The 27340-nt window shown below is 37.4% G+C and overlaps 1 protein-coding gene across 3 annotated transcripts in view; it reads right to left on the bottom strand.

The window, feature by feature from the left end:
• The window catches only part of DGKI (diacylglycerol kinase iota), a 383824-nt gene that overhangs the window by 109546 nt on the left and 246938 nt on the right, over positions 1 to 27340 (bottom strand). For all 3 annotated transcript variants that reach the window (XM_023753493.1, XM_023753495.1, XM_023753494.1), the window contains one exon: positions 18780 to 18979. In XM_023753493.1, coding sequence (XP_023609261.1) covers positions 18780 to 18979 — 200 coding nt within the window. The remainder of the gene's footprint in view (positions 1 to 18779; positions 18980 to 27340) is intronic.

Here is a 27340-nt window from a genome sequence, read left to right as displayed (position 1 = left end):
TTCCAAGTGTCCCTGTCTAGAGGCTTTCTCTTCGTGAGCCCCTGGAAAGCCCTGATTTGGCTGTTCATTTATGTCCTTTGCCCACTGAGATCCGAAGGTATATCCATGTTGGATTGTGGTCTCTCGTTCCTTTGCATCTGATCTAGTGGGATCTACACAAATAAAAAGAAAGAGGAAAGAACATCCAAAGAGCAGATGTACCTTCCAGAATGGTATGTAAACCAAACAATGAAGCAGAAACATCTACCAACGCATCCTTTCATCAGCTATCAAGCTGGACCTTATTTAGAAATAATTATAACCAATGGCTTCCTTTAGCAACTTCCCAGAAATTGCTACCATCTACCATGGAATGTTTTCAAACTGCTACTGATAATACATAACCAAAACACACCCTCAAGTGAGCCTCTTTACATTGAACAATAAAACCAAATTAGATCGAGACTTCTGAACAGAGATTTAAAATGGATTTTAGTTTTGAGATCTACTAACTAATAATTCCATTGCCTTCTGCCTAGAGTAGAGAACCATATCTAAATAATCTGAAATAAATTGTAAAATACTTCTTGAATTTGGAACCAATGATAAAAACCAAAACCACAGGAGCAGCAGTAAGTCATGAGTTCCCATTGCGCAACATGTTATTCTAGAGAAAGTACCTTTAAAGGTTAATTCATTTTTGATAGAAGTTGAATCAGTTCTCAGCCTCTTCAGGATCCATTTATGAGATAGCTGATATGCCATAGCTTACAAATTATCTGAGACAGCTACCTCCTCCAGATCTCCAAGATAATGGAGTTAAAGCCATTAGAGGATTGGGAGAGATTTTAAATGTTATCTAATTCAATATTTGCCATTCCATCTGATTCTATATTCCCCTATGATTGCATCTTCCAACAGCTGCTCAGTCTCTGCTTAATCCTCATCCAGGATGGAGGTAGCCTATATTTTGTTTAACCTGCTCCAAGCTTTTTCAAATTCTTCCTAAAGAATCTCTCTCTCTCTCTCTCTCTCTCTCTCTCTCTCTCTCTCTCCCTCTTCCACCCCCCAATAGTTTCTGTTTATTTGTCTTTCTTCTATTATTTGGGACAAAATTGGGTTTAAATCACTGAGACAATCAGCCACAGGCACTAATGGCAAAAGAATGTAAACTTTAAGCACCAGTACTATCACTGGTCAAAGAAACATTTGCAGACTTAATGGCTAATAGGTAAAAAAAATAGGCAATAAGTATGAGATAGAAAAAAACGTGTATATCATTGGTAGAAACAAAACATAATTGTAAAATATTTGGAAGACTTTCAAATACACATGGAAATGCACACTTTCATGTTTCCATCAAAATCTGTAATAAATATTTATTCTTTTGAAATTGAAATAAATGAATATGTAGTAGAGTGAAAGCAGTATGTGGCTGTTAGACACCATCTCTTCTGCTGGATATGATGGTCCCAGCATTTAAAGGAGAAGCAAAGTTGAAGAACCAGTAACGAGTTCACTTAGAAACATTGCAAAGCAACTAAACAGGCAGAGCAGTTTCAGGCCAATAGCCTTGATTGAGATTTCAAATTTTCTTTTTTTTTAATTTTTAAAAATATCTTTTTATTGACTTCAGAGAGGAAAGGAGAGGGAGAGGGAGATAGAAACATCAATGATGAGAGAGACTCGTTGATTGGCTGCCTCCTGCACTACCCACACTGGGGATTGAGCCTGCAACCTGGCATGTGCCCTGACCAACTGGGAATTGAACTGTGACTTCCGAGTTCTTAGGTTGATGCTCAACCACTGAGCCACGCCGACTGGGCAAGATTTCAAATTCTCTTGATCATTCATTTCTTTTGGGAGGCAGTGACTTTCAAAGCACTAGTTGACTCCATCATCCAATTCTGAGAGTTCTATGTAGAATCACCCCACATGTACTTAATGTTATAAGTTCTGGATACCAGAATCTCAGATTTGTTTCTTAAGCCATTCTTGGACTCGCAAAGCATCCTCTTCAGAAGACTATGTAGTCTATTCACTTTCTCCTTTCCTTTTGTTTGTGCATATTAAATCTGCTTCTCAGTTCTCACTCTCAGTCCTCCTTCACAGCAGCATTCCACACTGTGGGTAACTCCCTGCTCCTGGAAACCCTTTTTTCTTGGACTTCAGTTCAAAACACTCTCCTGGATTCTCAACTAAATTTCCATCTGCTCTTTCTTTTTCTCCCCTGCAGTTCATCCTCCTCTAAGGATGACTATCTTTCAGCAGAAAAAGTCTGTTAGGATAGGAGTTTTAGACTTTAAGTTCCCACTTACTCTTTCTTTAGCCTCTTTTATGCTTAGAGTATTAAAATTGGGCAAATATGATGATGAAAGGCAAAGAAAGTAAATACCACAGGAAATAAAAGGATGGAAATGAGAGGTAGAGGGAATGTGAATTTTTATAGAATTCTGCAAATTCAAATTGCTGAGATGAAGAGCAGTTAATAACAGTTGGAATGGGGACAAGCCCTGTCTCTCATCACACCAGGCCCAAATCATTGCCACTTTATGAACTAAGGCCATGTAATGGAGGTTTCCTGGTTATTAAAAATGACTGAAGATGCCATCAGAAAACACTAACATGAGCTACTTTTAGTACCATAAGCTGCAAAGGCATGGAGAGTTCCTTTGCTGTTCTGATTGTGGAGAGGAACATTAATCACTATCTCCAATGGAGTGAGGAACCACTGGGCTTGAACCAATGAGACACCATAGAATAATGTCACTCCGGATTCATCTGAATGGCTTTTGATTTTTACGTGCTCACAAAGAAAGACTTTCTTTTTATTTCAGGTTTCAATTTCCATATATCAAAGAGAAAGCCTTACATTTATTTGCTATTTACAATGCTAAAAGTCTTCACTAAGGTTTGCAATCAAAAGCTATTGTCATATTCTGTTCTTATTTGCAACTGATAAGGAAATTGACTTTCTTTGCTGCAAAGAAGGCTAAAATATGTGTTGGGATTTGCATAGTTTAAAAAGTGTCATTTCACAGAAGAAAAAATGGTGTGGCCATTCACATATATCAATAAAGATACTAAAATTAGGCTAAAATCTACTGGTATATTTGTTCATCTAGTATCTCTAAACACTTTGATGAATCAAATGGCGGTATTTGAGCAGGCATCTAGGTATAATATTAAAAAGAAATTTTATAAAAACCAAGGTTACATGTAATTTTAAAATATTTAAAATATTTCACCAATAAACCTTCAGAAAAATCAGAAATTCAGAATTTTTATAAGTAAAAATAAACAAAGCAGTAGCCCAAATGCATGAAGTAATAATGGAGTGAAAATAAATATGGCCATGTATTAAGGTTGAGAAATGTTATAACTCCAATTAGTGTGAGGAAGGATTGATGTGTAAATGACAAGACGTGCTCCTATTGAAAAGCTACTGTGAGAATTGTACGGAAGTAGCTATGCATTCCTAGGAAACAGGCTCAGCAAGGAGAGAATTCCAGCGTTTTGTCTTATGTCAAGAAAATACAAAGTAAGCATTGGCCTGGCAATAAATGGCATTATATAAGAAACATTTCCCTAAATGGCTTTAGCTTTCTATACAAAGCATCTTATAAAAGGACACCAGACCTTCCTAAAATCTCGGTATTAGAGAAAGAACACTTGCAAAGTCATTTCTTCTTAGCAGGCGATGGGCATTTTACCATATGTTTCAGCACCCGTTTTCCCATCCAGGTTGACAATGGCCTGCCAAGGTCTGGAATATTCAGTGGTGCTACATTTGGCTCTGGAGAGAGACATGGCATCACATTTCTCCCACAACCCTGCTGGTCATCAACTTACAGCTGGTGGAAAGCCAAGCCCCCCACTTGTAGCACAGATGTGCCCCCAATAACCCATGTCTCCTTGTCAGAAATCCAAGGAGAATGAATCAGAAAGTCCTCTAAACCCAATTCCTCTTTCCAACTCGATTTAGCCAATTAGGTGGAAACTTTTCATCACCTTTCTCCAATTCCTGACCCAATGACTAAAGGATTTTATTTTTATGAACCATTCTTCTGGTTGATGTGAGAACAGACAATAAAGACACATTGCTAGAACAGAACTTGTAAAAATCATATGACAATTCTACCACTACACCAATGACTAACCAACAAAAATAACCTTGTAAAATTGGATAGTAAACTTAAGGAAAATGTTCCTTAAGATATACTTTTAGTGTTAGGCTAATAAATTACTCAGATGATGAAGAATAAACAAACATGACATGACAAACAAAAATATCAATTAAAAGGAAAATAATGAAAGAGAGGGAAAGAATGGTTTCTGTTAAGAATGTCATAATAGAACGTGAAATTTGGGGTACTTTTGCTTGTCCTATTTCTTTCTCTCATTTCACTCACCACGTTAAAGTAGCTCACCTCTCTACCAAAGGCAATATCCTAATATATTCATAAGCCAAGGATCTATCCTCAAGGAAATGTAATTATTTTACTTTGCCTGGGCAATAAAACATCATCAGAGCAAAAGAGTTACGTCCCAATTAAAGGGCAAAAATAGCTTCTCTTGAGAGCAGGAGAGTCTAAATGATTCAGAAAAGAAAATAATTAGTTATCCATAATATAGAGGTAAAAAGCTTTGGCATCTTTGTTACATTTGTAATTCTTCCAATGCCACTTTTATTTTAGTCAAATATTTTAGCTACAACTTTGGAACTTGCTGAATTCATTTTTAGTATTTCATTTTCTGACACAAAATGTGACAACTGGTTCTGGGGATTAATTAAGTCCAGCATCAACAAGTTTTTTTTTTCATGCCTTTAAAAATGTACCCACTTTTCATTTCATAAAAGTGTTTCAGGGTATTATGACAGACCAAGAAAACTAAACTGTATAGCTATAATTAACGTGAAGTTCTCCTACAAATGAAATGAACACTGCAATTTATGACCACACCAGCAAAGCAATCCAAACTAAACACCCTCTTGGAACGCTGGAAACAAATGTCTACATTTGTTTGTTATTGATATATTTTTCTTACTCCATGGTAGAATATAGTATCAGTTATTGTTGCAGTATTGGAGTAAAAAACAAAAACATTTATTTTTTCTCTCTGAATGCAGTAAATCCATTAATAACATTGTAGTTGTAATGTTGTTATAAAGATAAGAATGAGTACTTTTTAAAAGTATTTAGGTGTGTTGTTTTTTTCTGGGTGGAGAGTCCCTTTGTAAATAAATCTTTTCTTCACACAGACTAGCAAAATTATTCCTGTTCCTTTCCTTTTATAGTCTGCATTTTGACAGTTATTTTATTATAGTAACAGTTTTAGGAATTCGGATTCAAACAGAAATGTAAAGTTCATATCGCTCAACCACATTATTTTACAGAAGAATGAATTTGGGATCAGACAAGTCATCAACTTTATTGTACTCATATAATTAATACAGAGAATCTGCTATAAATAAAAGAACAATGTCCTTTAGCCTTTCTTATAAAATTTTTTAAAAGATTTTAAGGAATTAAACTATTAGTACAAGTAATATACACAAAGTTCAATCTCCATATAGTTGGTGGCAGGACAAGAACCTTAAAATTCAAATGTATCTATTAAGATGCTATTATGAGCTGGGTTGTATCCTGGAAAATTCATATGCTCAAGTCCTAATCCCCCAGTTCCTCAGAATATGACCATATTTGGAGACAAGGTCTTCAGAGGAATGAAGGTTAAATGAGGTTTTATGGGTGGACCCTAATCTAATCTGACTGATGTCCTATAAGAAGAGGTTAGAGCATAGACAAAGAGGGAAGAAAACATGAAGACACAGGAAGATGATGGCCATCAACAAGCCAAACAGAGAGGCCTCAAAAGAAATTGACCAACCAACACCGTTATCTCAGACCTCTAGCTCCCAGAAGTGTGAAGAGATAAATTTCTGTTGTTCAAGCTACTTAGGCTGTGGTACTTTATTGTGGCAGCCCTTGCAAATTCATACAGATGTCTGCTACAAAGATGCACGAAGAGAACTAATGCATTTTGTTTTGGTCCTGTGACTATTGTTTATAAAAGATACATAATAGAAGAGTGGGTTGGAAAACTCTGGTGGCTTGATAACACTGTTCAGGATATTTAAACCTAATTTCAACTTCTAAAAGTCAAGGTATATAGAATAATCAAAAAAAAATCACTGTTGTGTTATTGAACTAATGTTATTTCTAAGATCAGATTTTTAAATTTTAATTTTTTAAAAATTTATCTTGACTAAACAAATGAACAAAAATTCATGAATGTATTTCCCTCCTGGGTCCAGCCCAATAGACCTGGTGCATAGCCTATACCAATCCGTCCGCTAACCCGGAAGCTGACTTGTGCCACAGCCTCCTATGCCTGCACCTCAAGCCAGCAGCACTGAGCAAATACTCACTTCACTTTTGAAGGGACCTTTCACTGTGCGAGAAGTGCTGACTCATAAGACTGGGTTTACACCTATGCACACATGACTAGTCCACCTCTAAAAACACTTTTTAAAAGCAAATAGATGTAATTTCAAATGTGGAGGGAGTCCCAAATGTATTATCCTTTACATAACTGCACAAGATTCTGCGACATGCTTATCTTTGCTAAGGGAAGAACACAGGTACCCCCGCATCCACTGAGGATGCGAGCTGGACCCTTCACAATGAGCCTCTTTCACAGACCAAATGCCCTGGCTAACAATGCTAAAAGACTCTTCAAGTGCTTTAGCAGTACTCGGATTTATTTTTAACTGGGGCTTGTCATTCTGGTACTTTTCTTATAATAACACTTGAACTGCAAACTTACCAAAGATTTACACAATTGAAACACTCACTCAAAATTGAATTCTAAATTATTATTCATCCCCACATTTTCTTACAAAGGGGGAAGTTCACATAGTATGATTTGATTAAAATATGTAAATCACACACACATAGGAAAATGACCAAAGGTTATGCTAACAGTAGAGTTCAGGGTCTTAAATGCTACCTTCAAAGCAGATGGCCTTGAGTGTGAAACTTAACTTTATGACTTTTACGATCTTAGGCATGTTTTCTAACATTTTTATTCTCAGTCTTCTCATCTATGGAATGGGAATATAACAACTGTTACTATATACTGTTATTAGGGCATTAAATCTGATCAGAACTCAAGCTGGTGAGCATCATGTCAGGCACACATGATTACTTCCCTGGCTAAATGGAACAAAGCCTCTAGGGTTCTGCTTGGCGTAAGGTGAGACATTGTCTGTCCCATGACAGTGCAGGGCCTGGGCCTCTCTGATCAGCATTAGGGGTAAAGGATGACATGTCATGCCCATGGCATGTCTTGCCTCCTTGTGCCTTAGATCCCCTTGGGACTGATTTTCACAGAGTGTGGGGTCATGCCCTGAATTTTAGCATAACAGAACTTCAAAGCTGATAGATGTTTAAAATGCAGAGATAAGCTGCACTTTTTAAAGTATCTGAAAAAGTGAAATGCAAAAAGGTTAATACATGGTCAATATTCCACAGACAAACACATGGCTCCCCCTAGATACACAAAACCGAAGGATGTGACCACAGGAGTTGAGGGTAGGGCTACAGAATAAGGAGGAAGACACTCCAGTCAGAGACTTGGCCCACTCCTGCTGCCCCTTTAAGTCATAAAACAGACCCCTCTGGTGAGCCGAGTGGGAAGAGCACAAGCAGAGTGAGAAAGCTCTTGGGGGAAACGCACAGAGCCCAGGGAGGAAAACAACCGTCGTCCATGCTGCAGCCTGGGCTCAACTTTGGAAATTGGTGTGAGATAAAGCCCAAGTAGCTCCTACTTCCTTTTCTTTGGAATTTTCCATTTTATTTATCTGATTTATGGAACCAGCAGAGAGAAGTTGGCATGAAAAGGGAGGAAAGCATAACATTTTGGCCCAATTAAAGGTCAAGTGAAATCACTAGAAGATAACCCAGGAAAGGTGACAGTGGGAGAAGAGAGAAGAAAGAAGATGGGCGAAGCTTAGCCATTATCTCTGCTCAGAAGCTCAGGGAGCAAATAGCTTTGTTTATTGGAAATCCTGAAGCTAACTCATGATCTGATTCTCAAATTGAGCAAGTGACTTTTTATTTTTTTTAGTTTCCTGGATTTAGCAACTCTCTCCTGTTCTTTTAAAAGTTATCAAATTTATTATTTGCTTTCTTTCCCTTTATAGATATAATGCATGTTCACTGAAATCAATCAGAAAATATAGAAAGCCAATTAGAAATTATCTATAATCCTACCTCTCAGAGATAACATTGAGGGCTACAATCATAATAACAAAAGCATTAGCCATAAATATACCCCCAGCTTTTGAATGCGTAGGCCTTTTTGGTACCCTCACAATTGATTTTTGGGTCCAGAAACTATGACCCAAAACTTATAATCAATGAATCAGAATTTGGACAGATTTCTGCCCCAGATAACAAGCTCTTCTGGAAGCTTAGCTGGCCCAGAAGTGCTCTTCATTCTGAGATTCTTGTGAAGGCTGGTGTGTTAGCCACCAACAGCTTAATTCATTCTGAGGCAAATTATGTCTGATGGATCCTCTTGGGTACTTTAGAAGTCAACATCATAGTTTACAAAGGCATACATGTAAATTTCTACTTTGGCAATGTTTTGGCTACTCCCTGATAGAGTGCAGGGTGTGCAAGCGTTTTCTGGGGCTCCCTTTTCTGGTCTGTAAGCCAGAAAACTAAGGATTTAGTTACCTCACTCTGCTGCATACTTCCTGCAACTGTGTTCATGCCAGGACCAGGCAGTACAGAGAGAAAGAGAGAAAGTAGCAGTGTTGGTTTATTCCTTTCTCTTAGGGTCACAGTTGCTCTTATTTAGGATGAAAGTCTTCACTTATAATTTTAAGCACCTGGAGCCTTTGTCATTGCTGCTACCAGTGTAGGTCAATAGGCTAGAATAGAGTCCCAAAAGTTACATATATCCAAATATATCCATATTCATACGTATCTATATCTATCTATCTATTACCAATTAATTTTTGATAAAAATGTAAAGGCAATCCAATAGAAAAAGATGGTCTTTTCAACAAATGGTGCTGGAACCACTAAACAATTTTAAATGCAAAAAGAATAATTAAAAACCTACAAGTAACCTAAACCTCAGATTTTATTTATTTATTTTTAAATATATTTTTATTGATTTCAGAGATGAAGGGATAGATAGATAGGTAGATAGATAGATAGATAAATGAGGAGAGAGAATCATTGATTGGCCACCTCCTGCACACCTCCTATTGAGGATCAAGCCTGCAACCCAGGCATGTGCCCTGACTGGGAATCGAACCCGGATCTCTTGGTTCATAGGTCAACACTCAACTACTGAGCTACGCTGGCCAGGCTAAACCTCACATTTTATAGAAAAATTAACTCAAAGCAAGTCATAAATTTAAATGCAAAATGTAAAACGTTTGTTTCCAGAAGAAAACAAAGGAGGAAATATTCATGACCTGGGATTAAACAAAGAGTTCTTGAATGTAACACCAAACATACCAGTGTGGCAAAACTGCCTGAGTGCTGGGGTATAAAAAAATGAGGGGTGGGTGGGGAGGTAGACAATTAAAAAAAGGGAGAATTTCCTGAATTTCTCTGAGCATTCAGGGTCCCTTTCTTTTCCTTAAGTAGGAGCCCACGGGGTCTCCTAGAGCTTCCTCCGCCTGCACCCACTGACTGAGTCAGGCTTTGTGCTGCCTGGAGTCCACACCAGGGTTTTTGGAGGAAAAACAAGAGCAGAGCTCACCACCAGTTTGATGGTATTTTAAATTCTTATCTTCTCCAATCTGCTGCTATCACTTACTTTTCAGAGTTCTCAAATAGCTACTTTACGAATTCTATACAGGTGTCTCCTTCTCATTCAACAGATGTATATTGATTGATACTATGTGCCAAACACTCATGGAATACAAAAACATACCTCTTTAAAGGAAAAAAATTAATAATTTAAACTTTGTCAAAAGTTGAAACTTTTGCTCTATATAAGATATTGTTAAGAGAATGAGAAGACAATAGATATACTGCAATAAAAATATTCACATTCACAAAGCACATACTTAACAAATGACTCCAGAATACAGGGTGGGGCAAAAGTAGTTGTACAGTATGGAAAATAATACAATAATTAATAAATAATAATACAAAAAAACTATATTTCATGTACTCACAACTGTATACCTACTTTTGCCCAACCCGGTATATGATAAATTTTCAAAATTCAGCAGGAAGAAAACAAAACAGCTCCCCAATTGGTGAAAGTTGAACAGGTACTTCATCAAAGAGTACAAAATAGAACACAAATAATCACATGTAAAGACACTCATTTTAGAATGATCAAGTGATAAAAAATTTTCAAATGCTGAAAAGTTTGAGTGTTAGCAGGGATGTGCAAAAACTGGAATTTGCATACATTTGTTGGTGGAAATGCAAAATGGGACAATCACTCTGGAAAACAGTCGGTTTCTTATGAAGTTAAGCACACACTTACCATATGATCCAGGAATCCCATTTCTAGGTGTTTAACCTAGGAAAATGAAAACTAATGTTTACACAAACCCTTTCATCAATGTTTATGGAAGGCCTACCATAATTTCCCAGCACAGGAAATAACCCAGACGGAGATGTCCTTTAATGAGTAAATGGGTAAGTAAATGGAAACATTCATACAATGAAATGCTACTCAGCAGTAAGTATGAAAAAATGACTGATGTATGCAACAACTGTGATAAATCCCAAATACATTATGGTCAGTTAAAGAAGCCAGTTGTATAGGGTTATGTATTAGATACATACTGGAGTCCTGGCTTTCATGAGGACCAAAGCAACATTAATGTGGATTGGTAAACATCGCTGAAAATAGCAAATAGCAGGGTGAAAGTGGGTCAAAGCTAACTTACCATTGCCATAATATATAGACAGTACTCACTATTGTGCTTAGATTTTTCTCCATGTTCCTCGATCTACTTGACAGTATTTTGCTATCTAATTTTAAACGTTATACTCAAATTTAATAAAATTTTATTATATAATATTTCACCAGTTACATATAATATGTGCTATTTAATATAGCATATATCAATCTAAAATATTTTGGATTTAAAGTGGCCATACCTAGGTGTCTTGCCTGTGATACCCTTTCAAAACAAACAAAACAATTTACCTCACGATAGCATACATACCTGAAATAAGAAAAAAAGTGCCTCATTTAATTTACATACCACTAAGACTTAAACACAATGCAAACGTAAAGAGTGATAGAAACATGGCACATATCACAAGCACTTCACTTGCTGATACTCTCAGGACTCTGAACTCTATAAATAATGCCACTGAAAGTAATGATCCCTGAGAGCCATTGCTTTGACTCGAGTTTTCTGAACAGGCCTTCTGTAGAACAGAGACTATACTCCAGCAATAACCTGCATTAAATTGGAAATTAAATGCTACTTTCTTATTGATTCTTTGATCACTCAATTTTAATGTCCATAAAGGTAGTGCTTTATTGTGCTTACCCCTAGATAGCAAGCACAGAACAGTCTCTGATGCAGAGCAAGTACAAAATAAATATTTTGAAATAAATATTTAATAAGTAAGTGCATATCTATAAGACTAGGGTTGAAAATAAGATTATATCACTTTGGCATATACCTAGATGTTAGACATTGAACAGTTCAATTTAGACCTGTATTCTTTCATTCATTCATTCTACCAACCAACCATTATATTTGGTTTCAGAATACTTTGTGCTGAGATCTGTGATCAAGCAGGGAACACAAAGATTCATAAGAAGATATGGTCAATGATCTCAAAGTCTAGTGTGGGATACAAAGATATAGAGCTCATGTAATTGATACCAATTTACTAAACCTTTGAGAACTATGAGAACATCAATAGTGAACTCCTGTGAGGATGTAGCTAATTCTGACAGCCAGAATCAAGGACCAATTCTTTGAGAAGGCAATCATTCAACCAGGCCCTGAGAAATAGAAAGGATCATGATGGCCCTAACCAGTTTGGCTCTGTGGATAGAGCGTCGGCCTGAGGACTCAAGGGTCCCAGGTTCGATTCCAGTCGGGGGCATGTACCTTGGTTGTGGGCACATCCCCAGTAAGGAGTGTGCAGGAGGCAGCTAGTCGATGTTTCTCTCTCATCGATGTTTCTAACTCTCTATCCCTCTCCCTTCCTCTCTGTAAAAAAAAATCAATAAAATATTTTTTTAAAAAAAAAACAAAGAAAGAAAGGCCCATGATGGATGAAAGGCGGCAGATTATACACTGTGAAGAGTATGAACTCTGAAGTAAGACGGCCTGAGTTTGCATCCCAGTCTGCCATTCCTTAGCTGTGTGACCCTAGGCAAGTACTTAACCTCCCTGTGCATCAGGCTTCTCCTGTATCACAGGAAGATAATAATACCACATATGACATAGGGTTGTTGGGGAAGGACATTAGCATAATATATGTAAAGCACCACCTGTACCGGGACCCGAAACATAACAAAAGCTAGCTAAGTGTATGGGAGATGGAGACAAGAAAGAAGAGCAAGACAGAGGCAACCACATAAAGTCCCAAAGTGGAGTGCTAAAACACATATTTTCTTTTTGTCTGTTTTCACCAGAAAAAAATGAAAGCATAAAGTATGTTAAGTACAAATTACTGTGTATAAACTGGGTTTTGCTACCTCAATGAAAGCTTTAGGGCATTGCTCCTTTATTATAACCATGGATCCTTATCCCAGAAAAATGCACAGATGCAGATGACCATACCCAGAACCCCATGCATAATTGTAGAGATCTGTCCGCAAATCAAGGTCAGCAGGCACTTCTTCAACATCCTCCCTGAGCATTAGAAATTAGATCAGAGTAATGGGCTAATGGTATGACCAACTTTCCATAAAAACCAATGCTTAGTATGGAATTATATACAGCCCTATGCAAATAGGGGCCCTAAAGTATCTAATAAAAAATTAAACTGTGAACTCATAGAGGAATGAGACAAGTAGAACACAATGAACTTCGCAGCTCCATCTCAAAGCAGAGAAGGGGGAAAGAAGGCGATTGCGGTTAGGCGGTCCTTTGTCTGAGAAGCAGACCTGTGAAGGAAAAGGGCGCAGGTCGTCTAACCCTGAGGAGGAGATGAGGGCGAGAGACAAAATGTAAAAACTGACCGGCTTTGTACTCACATGGTGAAGGAGCCAGGGGGGGCAGACACTCTCCGCAGGTCCGCAGCTTGCACCTGATGGAGACTAGAGGCAGCAGGGAATGAGCAGCGAAGACAGTCAGCACAACAGCGTGGACAGACAGGGAACAAGCCCGGAGAGAGAAAGAGAGACACACAAAATTTAAACAGAAATTAAACAAGCGCGTCACCAAACAGTGAATGCAAAGGAAAAATCAAGCCAGCCACAGGAATAATCCAAAAAGCCGGTGGTAGCAACGAAGCCAACAGGACACATGGCAGAGGCTGGCTCTAGGCAAACCACAGACTGGAGCGCAGGGCAGATGTGGAGAGCACTGACGCTGGGCAGAGATGCGGGGCAGGAGGGATCATTGTGTTCCTCTCTTTCCCTAGGTCATTCAGGACATCCAAGGAGAGGAAGCACCACACACACACACACACACACACTCACACACACACACACACTCACACACACACACTCACACACACACACACACTCACACACACTCACACACACAAGGGCAGGCTGGCGTCATCAACTTATCTCTGAGGAGAGTGAAGGTATATTTCACCCCTTAACATAGTCCTTATAATTCCAGGGCTTTGCAGAAATATTCGTGTCAAAAGACCACCATGTTGAAAAGACTGACTCAACTTTAACTTCCTTCACATAAACACCAAAGCTTTTCAAGAACTCTATAAGTGATACCCCCAAAGCCTACATTTACCACAGCAAAGCCGTAATTCCACTCATATGGTAGAAGATTAAAACCATAGACGACATCTCTCTTTTGTCCCTTCTTAGATTAAGGAGAGGGCCTTGGGTGGTTATTAGAAAAGACAAATGTAGAATTCAACAAACTAAAACCCAAATTTCCTATCACTTTTACCTAATTACACTCTCCGTCGATTTGAACAGTTTCACTATAGTTGCAATTGACTTAGCTCCCCAGACCCATCTTTTCTGCTGGATGTGTAAAGTCTCGTGTAAACTCACCCATGAAGTCACTCCCTGTGATTCCACAAGGACTATCAGTTATAACCAATAATATGTCTCAGCAGACGGGCTGACTAGTTCAAAGCTGGCAACTAGAAATCTTGTCCTTAGACAATGCAATCACCCTTAACAATGTATTTTTAATAACTACTGAACTCAGGGTATCGCCTAGCTTAAGACCTCCCTAAACACCGAGTAATGTTAAATTTCTGATCTTTTTCTTTAAAAAAAATTTTTTTTATTGATTTTCTTTTTAGAGAGAGAGGAAGGGATAGGGAGAGAGAAAGAAACATCGATGTGAGAGCGAAACATTGATCGACTGCCTCCTATATGTCCCCTACCAGGGATCGCCCGCAACCTAGGCATGTGCCCTGACCGGGAATCAAACCAGCAACCTTTCAGTGCATGGGACAATGCCCAACTAACAGAGCCATACCGGCCTAAGCAAATTTCTGATCTTTTTCTAACAGGCCTTTCAAAGAGGGAGCATAATGTGGCTAACACATTACTAGTACAGGAATATGAACCTACATAAATCTCCTCTATTACTTTTTTGTGGGAAGCTATTCGCTAGAGTTCATATTTCGAATAGATTCATAACCACAATAAAATAAGATATATTCCTGTACCAATGGAGGGAGGACTATTGAACACAAATGGGGACTAGTCTTTTAGTTTGTGTATAATAACAACAAAAGTGAATTATAAACCAAGACATTTTTAAAAATTATGTTTCCCTTTTTGCATATGTGAAGCTGTAGTGGCATTATGAAGAACTACTATTTAACTGTTTCTCATGGGACTTCCTCCAGTTATACATGTGAATCAGATCTAAAAATTCTTCGTTATTATAAAATATGATCAAGACATTTCCTACATCATTTTTATATTCATGAGATCTTAGATTTGTTATTTTAGAAATAATTTTAAAGAAACATATCATATCTGTACCATGTGTGAGCCACTTATTCATCATGTAACCACGAGTCTCGGGCACACTGGCAGGTACCAGGACCCTAAAAGGAAAACCCCAGGGTTTCCCCACAGAGTAGGGAAGAGAGACAAGTAAACCAATGGTTACACTATTTTTCATAAATGGTATAAGCAAGAGCACTATAGGAGCACTGCGTGGTGTATTTAATGTCTAGAAGTAGATAGAGAAGAGTTATTAGGAAAAGTGATGTATCAATGCAGTCTTGAACTTGAGTGAGAATCAGCAGATGAAAGGAGGTGAGGACAACAGAAGTGAAAAGATATGATGATTCACAAGACAGGCTGTTGCTCTAGGACCAGCAATTATCTCTGCAGCATAGGGATATAAGGATGAAGAAGGCAAGGATCATAAAGTCTGTAAAGCAAAGCATATGGGCTTTACATTTTTAGAAAGTTCATTCCAACTAGTCTATTGGAAAAGGCATTATGTGAAGGGCAGCAACACTGGAAATAAGGAAATGAATTATGAGCATATTTTAGGAGTGCCACTGAGAGGTAACTAGCAGAGAAGATGGTTAGATGGTGTGAGAGTTAAAGATGGGGGAATTAGATAGAAGGTGGATTTCAAAGAAGGCACTGGAGGTGTAACAGTGAAGGGGGCTGTGAGGACTCTGGGGACCAGGGTCGTGGTGAATGAGTGGGTGGTGGTTCCATTCACACACATGTGAATGAAAAGGCTCACTGGGTGATGAGGAGAACAGACTTAATGAATCTATTAATAGTGGTCCATGTAGTCTGATGTTGTTATGAGATATCCAAGTAAAAATGTCAACTTAAATATTTAGTGAAAAGTCTTCAGTTTTTAGAAGAAACCCTTGTTGAAGATGCAGATCTGAGACTCATTAGTTCATCAGTCATAGATGAAACGTGGGGTGCTGATGAGCTCTCCCAGATAAAGGGCAAATCCCTATGGAGCACTGGCATTCAAGCCAAAGAGGAAGCCAGTTGTTTAGGGGAAAACTCAAATACTCACAGTTCACATGCTATGTGAATGAAGGATACTTTCTTAAGATAAAGGAGAGCCTCTTCTGACTGAGAACTCCCATCTCCTCAACACACAGAGGTTTTTCTAACTAAAATTCTTAAGACAGTTTAGACCAGGCAAATGAAACAGAAGAAACATATAGTCTTAGCAAAAAAAAAGAAAGAAAGAAAGAAAGAAAGAAAGAAAGAAAGAAAGAAAGAAAGAAAGAAAGAAAAGGAGAAAGACAGAAAGGAAGAAAGAGAGAAAGAAAGAAAGAAAGAAAAGGAGAAAGACAGAAAGGAAGAAAAGGAAAAAATGAAGGAAGGAAATAAAGATATATCTTTCAATGATCTCTCTCTGACTTGGCTGCAATAGTAAGCTTTATACAACCATGGCTGGAAGAGAGAAAACATTTTAAAAGGTCTTAATAGTCAGGCTGCCCTTAAACTGAAAACTCCATTTATAAATCTAGTAGAAGAAGTTAGATTTCAAAACAATGATTTCTAGAGAAATAGAAAAAAAGCAATCTAATCTCAGAGGGTGAATAAGATCAGTGGGTAAGAGAAATTAAGGTCTAGTGAAAAAGTATTATATGGTAACTGAGTGTTTTGTTTTCCTTTGAAACGTGCTACCTATATTGATTTTGTAAAGATATAGTGTTGAATGATTTTTATCATAAGTAGTAATAAAGATCTTTCTTATTTTTGAATATTTCTTTGTGTTCTCTTTAAAAATCAAAAGCATACTATTAATGCCATTTTGCATGAGTCTTTCATATGACCCAAGGCTGCTTTAACGGAGCCACCACTGCCCCCTGGTGGAAAGTAACTATTTTTGAGTTGAGATGGCTTATTGAACACCTGCCTACCTGTGCGGCTAAATCTATGAAGTCACAAAATCTGTCATGTGTGTCATGAGTACAACCCCCCCCCAACCTACTTATATTTGTTTTTATATGTGAAAAAAGCCTACGTGGATTCTTAACAATACAATTACTAAGTAAATACAAATTCTTTCTCAAAGGCAAGAGGTGTTTAAAACTAAATACAGTACCTGAAAACAATGTCATGTCTGATAAGATTATTAAATAGATAAGTTCCAGACATGAGAATTGGAGTTCCTTGCCTATAAACACTAAGAACATTTAGCTGTATTATGTGTTCTTAACAAGCTACCTACACGGGACCCCAAACAGCCTGAGCTACTCACAGAGAAGGCTTTTCACTACCAGTTCAGAGACTTCGACCAAACCAATGGTTCATGGCTTAACTCTAAGGTTTCTAGAGAGAATGTGGCTAACCATATATTGTTGCTGACATCTTACTTTTTAACATTTAAACTCAGCAATTGCATAGCCAACCTAATAGAAGGTAAAGATATCAGGAATAAGCTAGGAGCTTCACTAGCTGCAAAATGTAATAAAACAAGAGATATAGCTAAATGAGACCCTAGATCCTGGGGAAGCCCAGAGTGATTCGGGGAAGGAGGAAGCAGAGCAGAGAGGATATATTACCCCAAGTTTAGACTTGGAAGCAGACACCCAAAATGAACACCCAAAATGAACACCCAAAATGAAGAGCCCTGTCTAATGCTGTTCCTCAATGTACACTGTCTCAGAGAGGTGGTCACGTTTCAGCAGTGATCTATGGCACCTATGTCGTTGGCTTATTCTAGGCACTTCTGTAGATTGTCATATCAACTCAATAAATACATGGCAGAGCATGTTCTTGCTTCACAGGCACTAGAGGAAGCCAGCCATTCAGTACAAATAGTTAACCATGCATCACAGGCCACAAACAGGAAGAGCACCTTGGAGGGTCCCTCACTGTGACAGAAGAAGGACCCAAAGGTGAGCCCTGAAACGGCCTTACCTTGAGTCAGGGTGGTCATATGGGCATGATATATAGAAGATACTCAAAAAATGCTCCAAATCCCCATCTTTTTCCATCTCCTTCACCAACCCCAGATACACATTTCAATAAAAATTAGATTAAGGGATGCTAAAAAAAAAATGAATATCTAGTCATTATCACCTTATCTGAAATCAGTTTATCCAAACACCAAGGAAAGGGTCAAGGACAGGATACACTTTGTTTAAGCATTGCATCGTGGGTCAGGTTAAATCTAAACAATAGAATGCCACCTAGAATGGCAAACTGAGCTGAAGCAACAGAGTGGGACCCCAAAAAGGCAGGAGACAGGTGAGCCAAAATCCAGCTCTGCCAACCTCCTGCTGTTGGCAAAACCAATACTCTCCAAGTGACCTGAGTAAAGAGGAGGCAGACAGCCTGACTTCCTAAAACGAAATACAAAAGAACGCATTTATTTGGATGCATTTTATGGCCCCTGATTCTTAATGCGTTTCTGATGGTCCCAGGAAATGTATACTCAGGTGGTCAGTGAAGAAGCATCGTCAATCTAGCATGTAATACTGTAATGAATTCTAAAAGAAGAATGTGGTCACTGTGTAATAAACATGAAGAAAAAACATGAGAGAGACTAAGGAACTGCAGAGTCTCCTGGACGTTTGCTCCTTTCTCAACACAGTGAGGCCCCAACCATGCACATGCTCTGCGTCGTCCTCTCCACACTCTCTGTGTTCAGGAAGGTAGGGAGGGGGCGGACTCACTCATTGAGTAAAGGCATGGACGTTCTCCTCTTGCTCTTCTGCACCATGTTGGCCTGATTCCTCAAGGAGATCCGGATCATAGCGGGGGCCAGCCTGCAGGGCTCCCCATCCACTTGCATGGGGATGGATTTGTAGGTCAGCAGCATGACCTCCCGGCACTGGTGCAGCCTTTCCCCGTGGCCCCCGACTTGCAGGGCAGCCTGTCAAAACAAGAGTCAAAAGGAAGCTAGGAGTTCGTTCTTCAAGTTACTCAGCAAAGCTAGGAACCCCAAGTCCACTATATAGAAGCAAATACCTTTGATAAAGATATGGAAAATTTTTAGCCAGCAGTAAAACAGGAAGCCCTGGATAAATCATCAATACAAGTAAACTAAGATTTCTAAACTTTTCATGAGCTTCACCATAAATTCTCATTGACAGCCACTTTTCACTTTTATGGATTTCTCAGCCTTAATGTAATCATGATAGTTTAACACAAAAGTTGGCCTGTTCATTATCTATGCATATTGAACAAGCAATTTGAGTAGAACAAAAAGAACATAAAAGAGATAAAGCACATAGTTTAAGAGAGCTTCTAACCTACAGTTGACCCTTGAGCAGAATGGATTTGAACTGTGTGAGTCCACTTACATGCACATTTTTAAATAAATATATTGAAAAGATTTTTGAAAGATTTTCTTACTACTGTGAAGAAACTGTATCAATTATGCTAGGCTACCATAAAACAATGAAATTGCTGCTTTTCTTTGTTATCAATGCATTAATCATTACAGTAATTTATTTTTTCAATTATCTTTCCATTTCTGATGCCTAGTGTTAGTAATACATGTAACATCCACAGTGTTTTCTATCATATAAGACAATATTGATGTAGGTAATGACAGATGATTTATCTTGTAAACAGAAGATGTACACTTAGAGTATTGATAAATAATACAGTATTGTAAATGTATTTTCTCTTCCTTATGATTTTAATAACATTTTCTTTTCTAGAACTTACTTTATTTTAATAATGCATTATATAATACATATAAAATAGAAAATACATGTGTTAATTGACTGTTAATGTTATCAGTAAGGCTTCCAGTCAACAGTAGGCAATTAAGAAGTTTTGGGGGAGCCAAAAGCTATACATGGATATTTGACCATGTGGGGATCGGCACCCTTAACCCTTGTGTTGTTAAAAGTCCAAGTGTATATTTCAATGTAAATATATGTTATAATAAATATATATTATAGATTAAATATACTCATATTTAAATAGCCCATTCTTGGTTAATTTTCTTTTTTAAAAAAAATATTTTTATTTATTTCAGAGAGGAAGAGAGATATAGAAACATCAATGATGAGAGAGAATCATTGATCAACTGCCTCCTGCACGCCCCCTACTGGGGATGGAGCCTGCAACCCAGGCATGTGCCCTTGACCAGAATCAAACCCGGGACACTTCAGTCCGCAGGCCGATGCTCTATCCACTGAGCTGAACCAGCTAGGGCCCTTGGTTAATTTTCAAACTTAGGCAGGCTTTTCCTTTTTATCTAAAACGTCCTCACAAGCTACTTTAATCTGTGTCTAATATGAAATGCAAAATAATATTAACTCAAAAACATTCTGAAAATAAAGCAGTTTTGAAGAACAAAATCAGACACAGTAAGAGCTCAGTTCACAATGGTGGCAACAGAATGGAAAACTAGTCCAATATTAAAAGTCTATTGTTAAGAGCAACAAATTAGCATAACTACCTTGTCTTATTAGTAAATTATATATATTTACAGGTGCCCCCCAAACATAAACACACTTTGAATAATTATTCATTCCAATGGCTTAAATGTGAAAAGAAAGAAACATCAATTGAGCTATCAGCTGTTTAGTGTGTATACATTTGGGGAGGGGGGGCCTGTATACTAGTATTTGGAGAGTATTATTCACCTTTTTAAAGATAAATGAAACTCATACAATGTACATTTGGCTATAACTTATATCAAGTACCCAACTAATATGATACAGCTTGATGAATAAGTTTTTATACATATGGGGATCTCCATCCGATCAAGCTGTGGACAATTCACAGCAACCAAGAGGTTTTTACGTGCCCTTCCCAATCTACTTACACTCCTCCCACCAACCAGTTGGTAACCACTATTCTGACTTCTATCACCATAGATTCAATTTGCTTGAATTTGAACTTCATATAAAATAAATCATACAATATATACTCTTATTTCTGACATCATTTGCTCATCATTATTTTTGAGTAATATATAACAAAATGGATTTATCTGATCTCCTGCTGGTAAACATTTATTTATTGATTTAAACTTTCTGGTATGTACCTCTTGGTGGACACATATTCTCCTGAGTATATACAATGAGTAGACCTGCTATGCCATGAATTTAGATGTACACTTGACTTTAGTAGAGATTGCTAAATAGTTTTCCAATAAGGTTATATTACAATGCATTTTGAGTATGAATTAATAATTAAGAAAACTTTTAAAAGGAGACAGATACTACTAACTCTAACCCCAAATCTAGAAGATTTACTTAAGAAGAAAAAAATTAAAACATACATACTATCAGCTTGTTTCCATATGTCTCGTCGCTACAAATGGGCAAGAAACCTTGTTAATTGATTTGTGAAGTCAACTTCCACTTGCTTGCCAGATAATTGTATTTATCTGATATTTTGCATTATTTTTTGCACTTGCATTAATTTTAACAGTAGAAACCTGCTTATCTATAAATACAAAGAGAAATGAAACACAAGGGAACAAATGGGGGAAAGAAAATAGAATAATAATGGAAAAGTAAAGAACTTACTGAACACCTTCGAAGTTAAAGCACTCAATTATGTCCTTTACATACAATGTTATTCAATTAGTGAGAGAATGAGAAAGCAGAGGAGAATGCAGTGAGACTTTACTAAAATTCCTTTTGGCCTATTACCTGACCCTCTGTTATTCAGCTGAAAGTTCTTTCTGGCTGTACTTAAACGACCCATTAAGTTAATCTGGATTTGAGCCACTATCTCATCTCCAGAACTTTTCAAATATATTTCCCTTGCCTTCTATTTTTCAGCCCAATATTTATCTGACAAAACTGTATCTTTTTATCCACTAAAGAAAATCCCATTTACTTCCTCCCCCCCCCAACCCTGCAATCTTGACTAGGTCTGATGACAAATAAAAAGGCAGAGCCTATTAGGTAAGAACTTACTCCTCTGAGTTTAACAGGACTGAAAATTGCATAACTAGTTTCCAACCTCTTGGTATCGAAAGGTATACACAGTACTTGAAGCCATATTCTCAGTCTCACAATAGAACAACAGCAAACACCACAAACAAAAGAGGTAAATAGCTGTCAAGGGCAGTCTCATTGGCATTTCAGAATCAATCCCAGATCACTGTACAGGCGCAAAAGGCATGACCAGAATTAGCTTTAAGCATAAACAGTTCTATTACTGTTAGTACAGTCACATTGAATTACTTCTGGAACAAGTTAAAGGTAATTTTTTAAATACTTATAAGAAATAGTGATTTTGCATCACTCAGATTTGTCTAGGCTTAACATCCTTTTAAGGCACAGGCCCTAACAGCCAGAAACATTCCCACGATTTGCTAAATGAATCATTTACTGATAATAATACATTGGTCTATTAATGACAGACATTCGATTTTCTGTTCAACTGCAGGTGTTCCTCTGGAGAAACCTTCCAATATTGCTTCTTCTGGTAGCATATGACTACAGAGGAAAACAAAGACAGCCACTGGGCTCACTGCATCCTTGCCATTTATTGGTATCAGACCAAGAATGGCTTGAGATTTCCTCTCTTTCCACACTATATATACTCCTCCCTGGCATGCCTTTCTCCATCTCCCTTCAAGCTGTATCCTGCTTACTACACAAGTCCTCATTCTACTTGCTTTCAGATAAAAAGGATGGACAGTCCTGGTTTGTGGAAGACAAGAAGCAAAGGCAAGTCCTCCTCTCTTTCCTTTCTCACCACTGCTGCCAGCCCTGCCTCCAGCCTCATTCCTGTAACAAAATGCCCAAGACAAAAATCAGTGACCCTGGGAATAAGAAATGGAGATAGTCAACAATACTAAAATCTTGGTTGGTTTTGTTTTTAATGACTAACACAGTAGTCTTATAAGACTAAGCAACAAAAAATAGAAAACAAAACCATTTTTTTATTTAAAGATAAAATTAGAAAGAGGATAGCTCAAGTTATAATAAAGTTAAACAGGGCTGAAAATTAATCATTGTGATTTTGCCACATTATGGTTTAAATGAGAGAAAACAAGTTATTATCTCAAAAGATGCAGGACAAATAATAATTTAGTGCCTTTCAGCATAGAAAGTTATTAAAAAACTAGAAATACAAAGTGACTTTTTAAAATGATAAACATAATCTTGGTACAAACATACAGAAAAAACATTATTATATAGAGTAAAGAAAATTTAGAAGCATTCCTTTCAAGGGACAATGTTATTCACTAGTAACAAAAGTTTTCAACATAATATTGGAGGTCTTGAACAACATAAGAAGTCAAGGAAATATAATTTTAGTATGAGTTTTACTTATAATAATATGGTTTCCTGTATGTTTGGAAACATAGAAATAAATCAATTGGAAGGAAACACATCAAAAGGTTAATAGTTATGAATCGTGTGAATTATGACTATATTTTTACTTTTAGTTCTTCCACATCTGTTTATTTTATCAAACTAAGCAAACATTTAACTTTTTTTTTCTTAAAAAAACACACCAAAAGATTGTATTATCTGGCATGTGTACAACTTCAACCCTGGAACTTCTCTATGCAATTTTTCTTCCTGAATAGCCTTTTGCTTTCTAATTCATAAATATAAAAGAGCCTACATATTTTAATTCCAATTAACAAAAAGAAAGCTGGCTCTGCTTTCTTCAAAGTTTAGAAGACTGAAATCTTGGATTTCAACCACATAGTAAATAGGCTCTCCCAATTTCCCAATCTGAATAAAGCTTTGAACTGTCTTGCAAAGTTTTAAATTATTTTGAAACAGACTCAACATGAAATGACCTACATAACTATAATGGCAGAAAATTGTGGCAGAAAAAATATAAATTACAATGTCTGATTGTGGTCTGTGTTGAATCTTAAAAGGTAATCACATTACCAAGCACCCAATGAAGAATCATCTTAATTAGTAAGAATGCATATCAACCAGTAAAATGTATTGAAGATTTCTGCTTTGAATTTTGCAATTACAAAATAAAGAGTCTAAAAGAAACATTTTTTGCCATTCCAGTAATTCTCTTTCAAGCCTTTCTTAAAGAACCACTCTGAATATTTTTAATACACAAAAATACACACATATGCCCAAATAAGTACATTCTTCCGTTTATATAATCATCTTACACAGATGTATGAGTTTTCAAATAATTTACTTTCTCAGGAACATAATCAATATAATAGCTTCATGAAATTGAAAGACTAAAAACAAAATTATTTCATCTTGAATAAAACAAGTATAGTGTACTACCATCGGAGTCATAAGGTAACACTTATATGAAAATATGGAAATATATGCCAATATTATTTAAAGAGCAGCATAGGATCTTCAAACTGTACCATATAAACTACGTTTAACTCAGTTTTTCCTAGGAAAAATAGGAAAAAAATTTTTTAACTTGGAAGCAACATATAGTCACTGGAATCTAAGATTTAATCACACACACTAGCTATTATGCATATCATATACATACATTAGTCATATCATAAAGAAAAAAATAAATGACATAATTTAAGGATTCTGTTTTCTCTTCACCAACTCCCATCTACTATTATTTCTCTCCCTTGCTTACTAATAATAGGATGGGAAAGAGGGGAATTTTATAAATCCCCCCTAAACACTGGCCCCTAATCAGGAAGGATCTCCTGAGCTCTACACATATATTTCAAATTGTCCCTTTCTCTATCTCCTTAGATGTCTCACAGGGGCTTTAAATTTAACTTACATGAAACAGAGTTCATCTTTTGACAACAATATATTTTATATTTTCTACCTTATTTAATGTATTCACCCTTTACCTAATGGCTTATGTTAGGCATCCAGATTTATTTATATCCCTATTTCATGCTTCACAATAAGTCGCTATAAATAACTCTTGAATGTATCAACACCTTCCATCTTCATGACCACTTTCTTACTTCAGGCTTTTCCCTCTCCTCGTTTCTTTACCTGGACTTCGGTGCCAATGTTCTGATTTGTCTACCTACCCCCTGCTGTAGAAATTCTGGTCCCACTTCACACTGACATGCAGGTAACCTTTCTAAACCACAAATCTGATCCTGTCTTACATCATCTCCCTCAGCCTACCCATTAACAGTTTAAAAAAATGAACAAAATGGGCAGAGGACCTGAACAGACACCTCTCTCAAGGAGACATACAAATGATCAACAAATATATGGAAAGATGCTCAACTTCTCTAGCTATTAGAGAAATGCAAATCAAAACTACAATGAGATGCCACCTCACACCTGTCAGAATGGCTATTATCAAGACAAGTAATACGTGTTGGAGAGGTTGGAGAGAAAAAGGAACCCTCATTCACTGCTTGTGGGAATGTAAACTGGTACAGCCACTATGGAAAACAGTATGGCGGTTCCTCAAAAATTAAGAATAGAGCTAACATATGACCCAGCAACCCCTCTTCTGGGTATCTAACCCCCACAATTGAAAGCACTTATTGACAAAGACATGCACCTCTATGTTCATTGCAGTATTATCCAAGGTGGCCAAGATATGGAAACAACCAAAGTGTCCTTCAATAGAAGATGTGGTACATATACACAATGAAATACTACTCAGCCATAAGAAAAGATGATATACTGCCATTTGCAACAACATGATGGATCTTGATAATACCATGCTAAGATTGGAAAAGTCAAGAACCATATGATTTCACTCACTCGTGGGATATAAAACTGAAAGCAACAAATGGACAAACAAAAACTCATAGATACAGACAACAGTATGGTGGTCACCAGAGACAAAAAGGGTGGGTGTACTGAAGGGTAGAGGATGTCAAGTGTATAGTGATGGAAGGAGGCTTGACTTTGCGTGGTGAGCACACAATGCAATGTACGGATGATGTATCATATATAATTTTATTAACCACTGTCACCTCAATAAATTTAATTAAAAACTACTATTCTACCCTATCTCCATATCTATATCTTAATTCACCATGTGTATTGTCACCCTGAACACCATTAGCAGTTCTAGCACACATACCTCCCAGGCTAGTCCCCCCATGAAATAGCCATTGGATTCTCACTCAGACACTCCTGCCCGCTCTGGGAAATCTGTGCTGATATCCCATTTTATAAGCACTGCTCTGCTCTTAGTTCTCCTTTCTATCCTCACTCATGCCTTTCTCCTAGAATTTATCACATCAGACTGTGGTTGCTTGTTTACTCCTTCACCTACCCCCACAACACAGAACGGTGGGCACCCTGAGTACTGTGGGCATTTTTTTGGTTCGTTTCATAACAGCTTTACCTAGAAGAGTGACATTTATGGATTCAATAAGTATTTGTGGGTTCAACAAATTTTCAATAAACATTCATGACTGATATTAAATGAATGAAGCAGTGAGACATTTTAAATAATAATTACCCTGAATTTATAAAGTTCCTATTAATTAGAGACCATTAATATTGCCCATGTTTCACATACACTGAATTAATTTTTAATGGTCCAGCCTCAAAAGTTATACAGAAGCACTTCCACTGTATTCAATTTCACAAGTATTCACAAGTCCACCCAGATTCAAGGGGAGGGTACACAGACCCAGACTCTTGATAGGAGAAGTGCCCAAAATCTGAGGTCATTCTATAACCCCAGTAACCATCAGAGGATGATAGTGATCTAACTTATTATTTTAAAATGCACAAATAAAGAAAAAGATCACTTATTCTGCTTTTCTGACACAAACTATATAAAGAAGTAACAAAATAATACGTGAAGAAAAATTTCCCTTTATAAAAATACTAGAGGCCCAGTGCATGAATTCGTGCATGGGTGAGGTCCCTCAGCCTGGCTGGCAATCAGGGCTGATTGGGGCCATCTCACCCAGTCCCAATTGGGGCCAATCGGGCTGGTTGGGGAGAGGGACCATGGCAGATTGGCCGGCCACAGGAGGTTGGCTGTGAGAGCGCACTGACCACCAGGGGGCAGCTCCTGCATTGAGCGTCTGCCCCCGGTGGTCAGTGTGTGTCATAGCGACCAGTCGACCTGTCGTTCAGTTGACTGGTGGTAACGGTCAATTAGGCTTTTATATATATAGATTCCAATCACTAAATGAGGAAGATAAAATTAGAATATCATCTTTTCAACTCCCAGTGAATGGTGGATCCAGACATTGATCATCAAAGACTATTTAAAAACAGAGAGATAACCAGACATTACCTTGCTATTTTGGAAAAAGAAAATACTATCTACAAAATAGTTTTGCAGTGGGGTACGAGGGATGCCTGATTCATCTAGATCCAACTATCAACTTAGAGGAAAC

Source organism: Myotis lucifugus, unplaced genomic scaffold (assembly GCF_000147115.1).
Source record: "Myotis lucifugus unplaced genomic scaffold, Myoluc2.0 scaffold_46, whole genome shotgun sequence".
Classification (NCBI taxonomy): Eukaryota; Metazoa; Chordata; class Mammalia; order Chiroptera; family Vespertilionidae; genus Myotis; species Myotis lucifugus.
The sequence above is the reverse complement of the archived record's forward strand: the minus strand, read 5'-3'. Positions and strand labels throughout refer to the sequence as shown.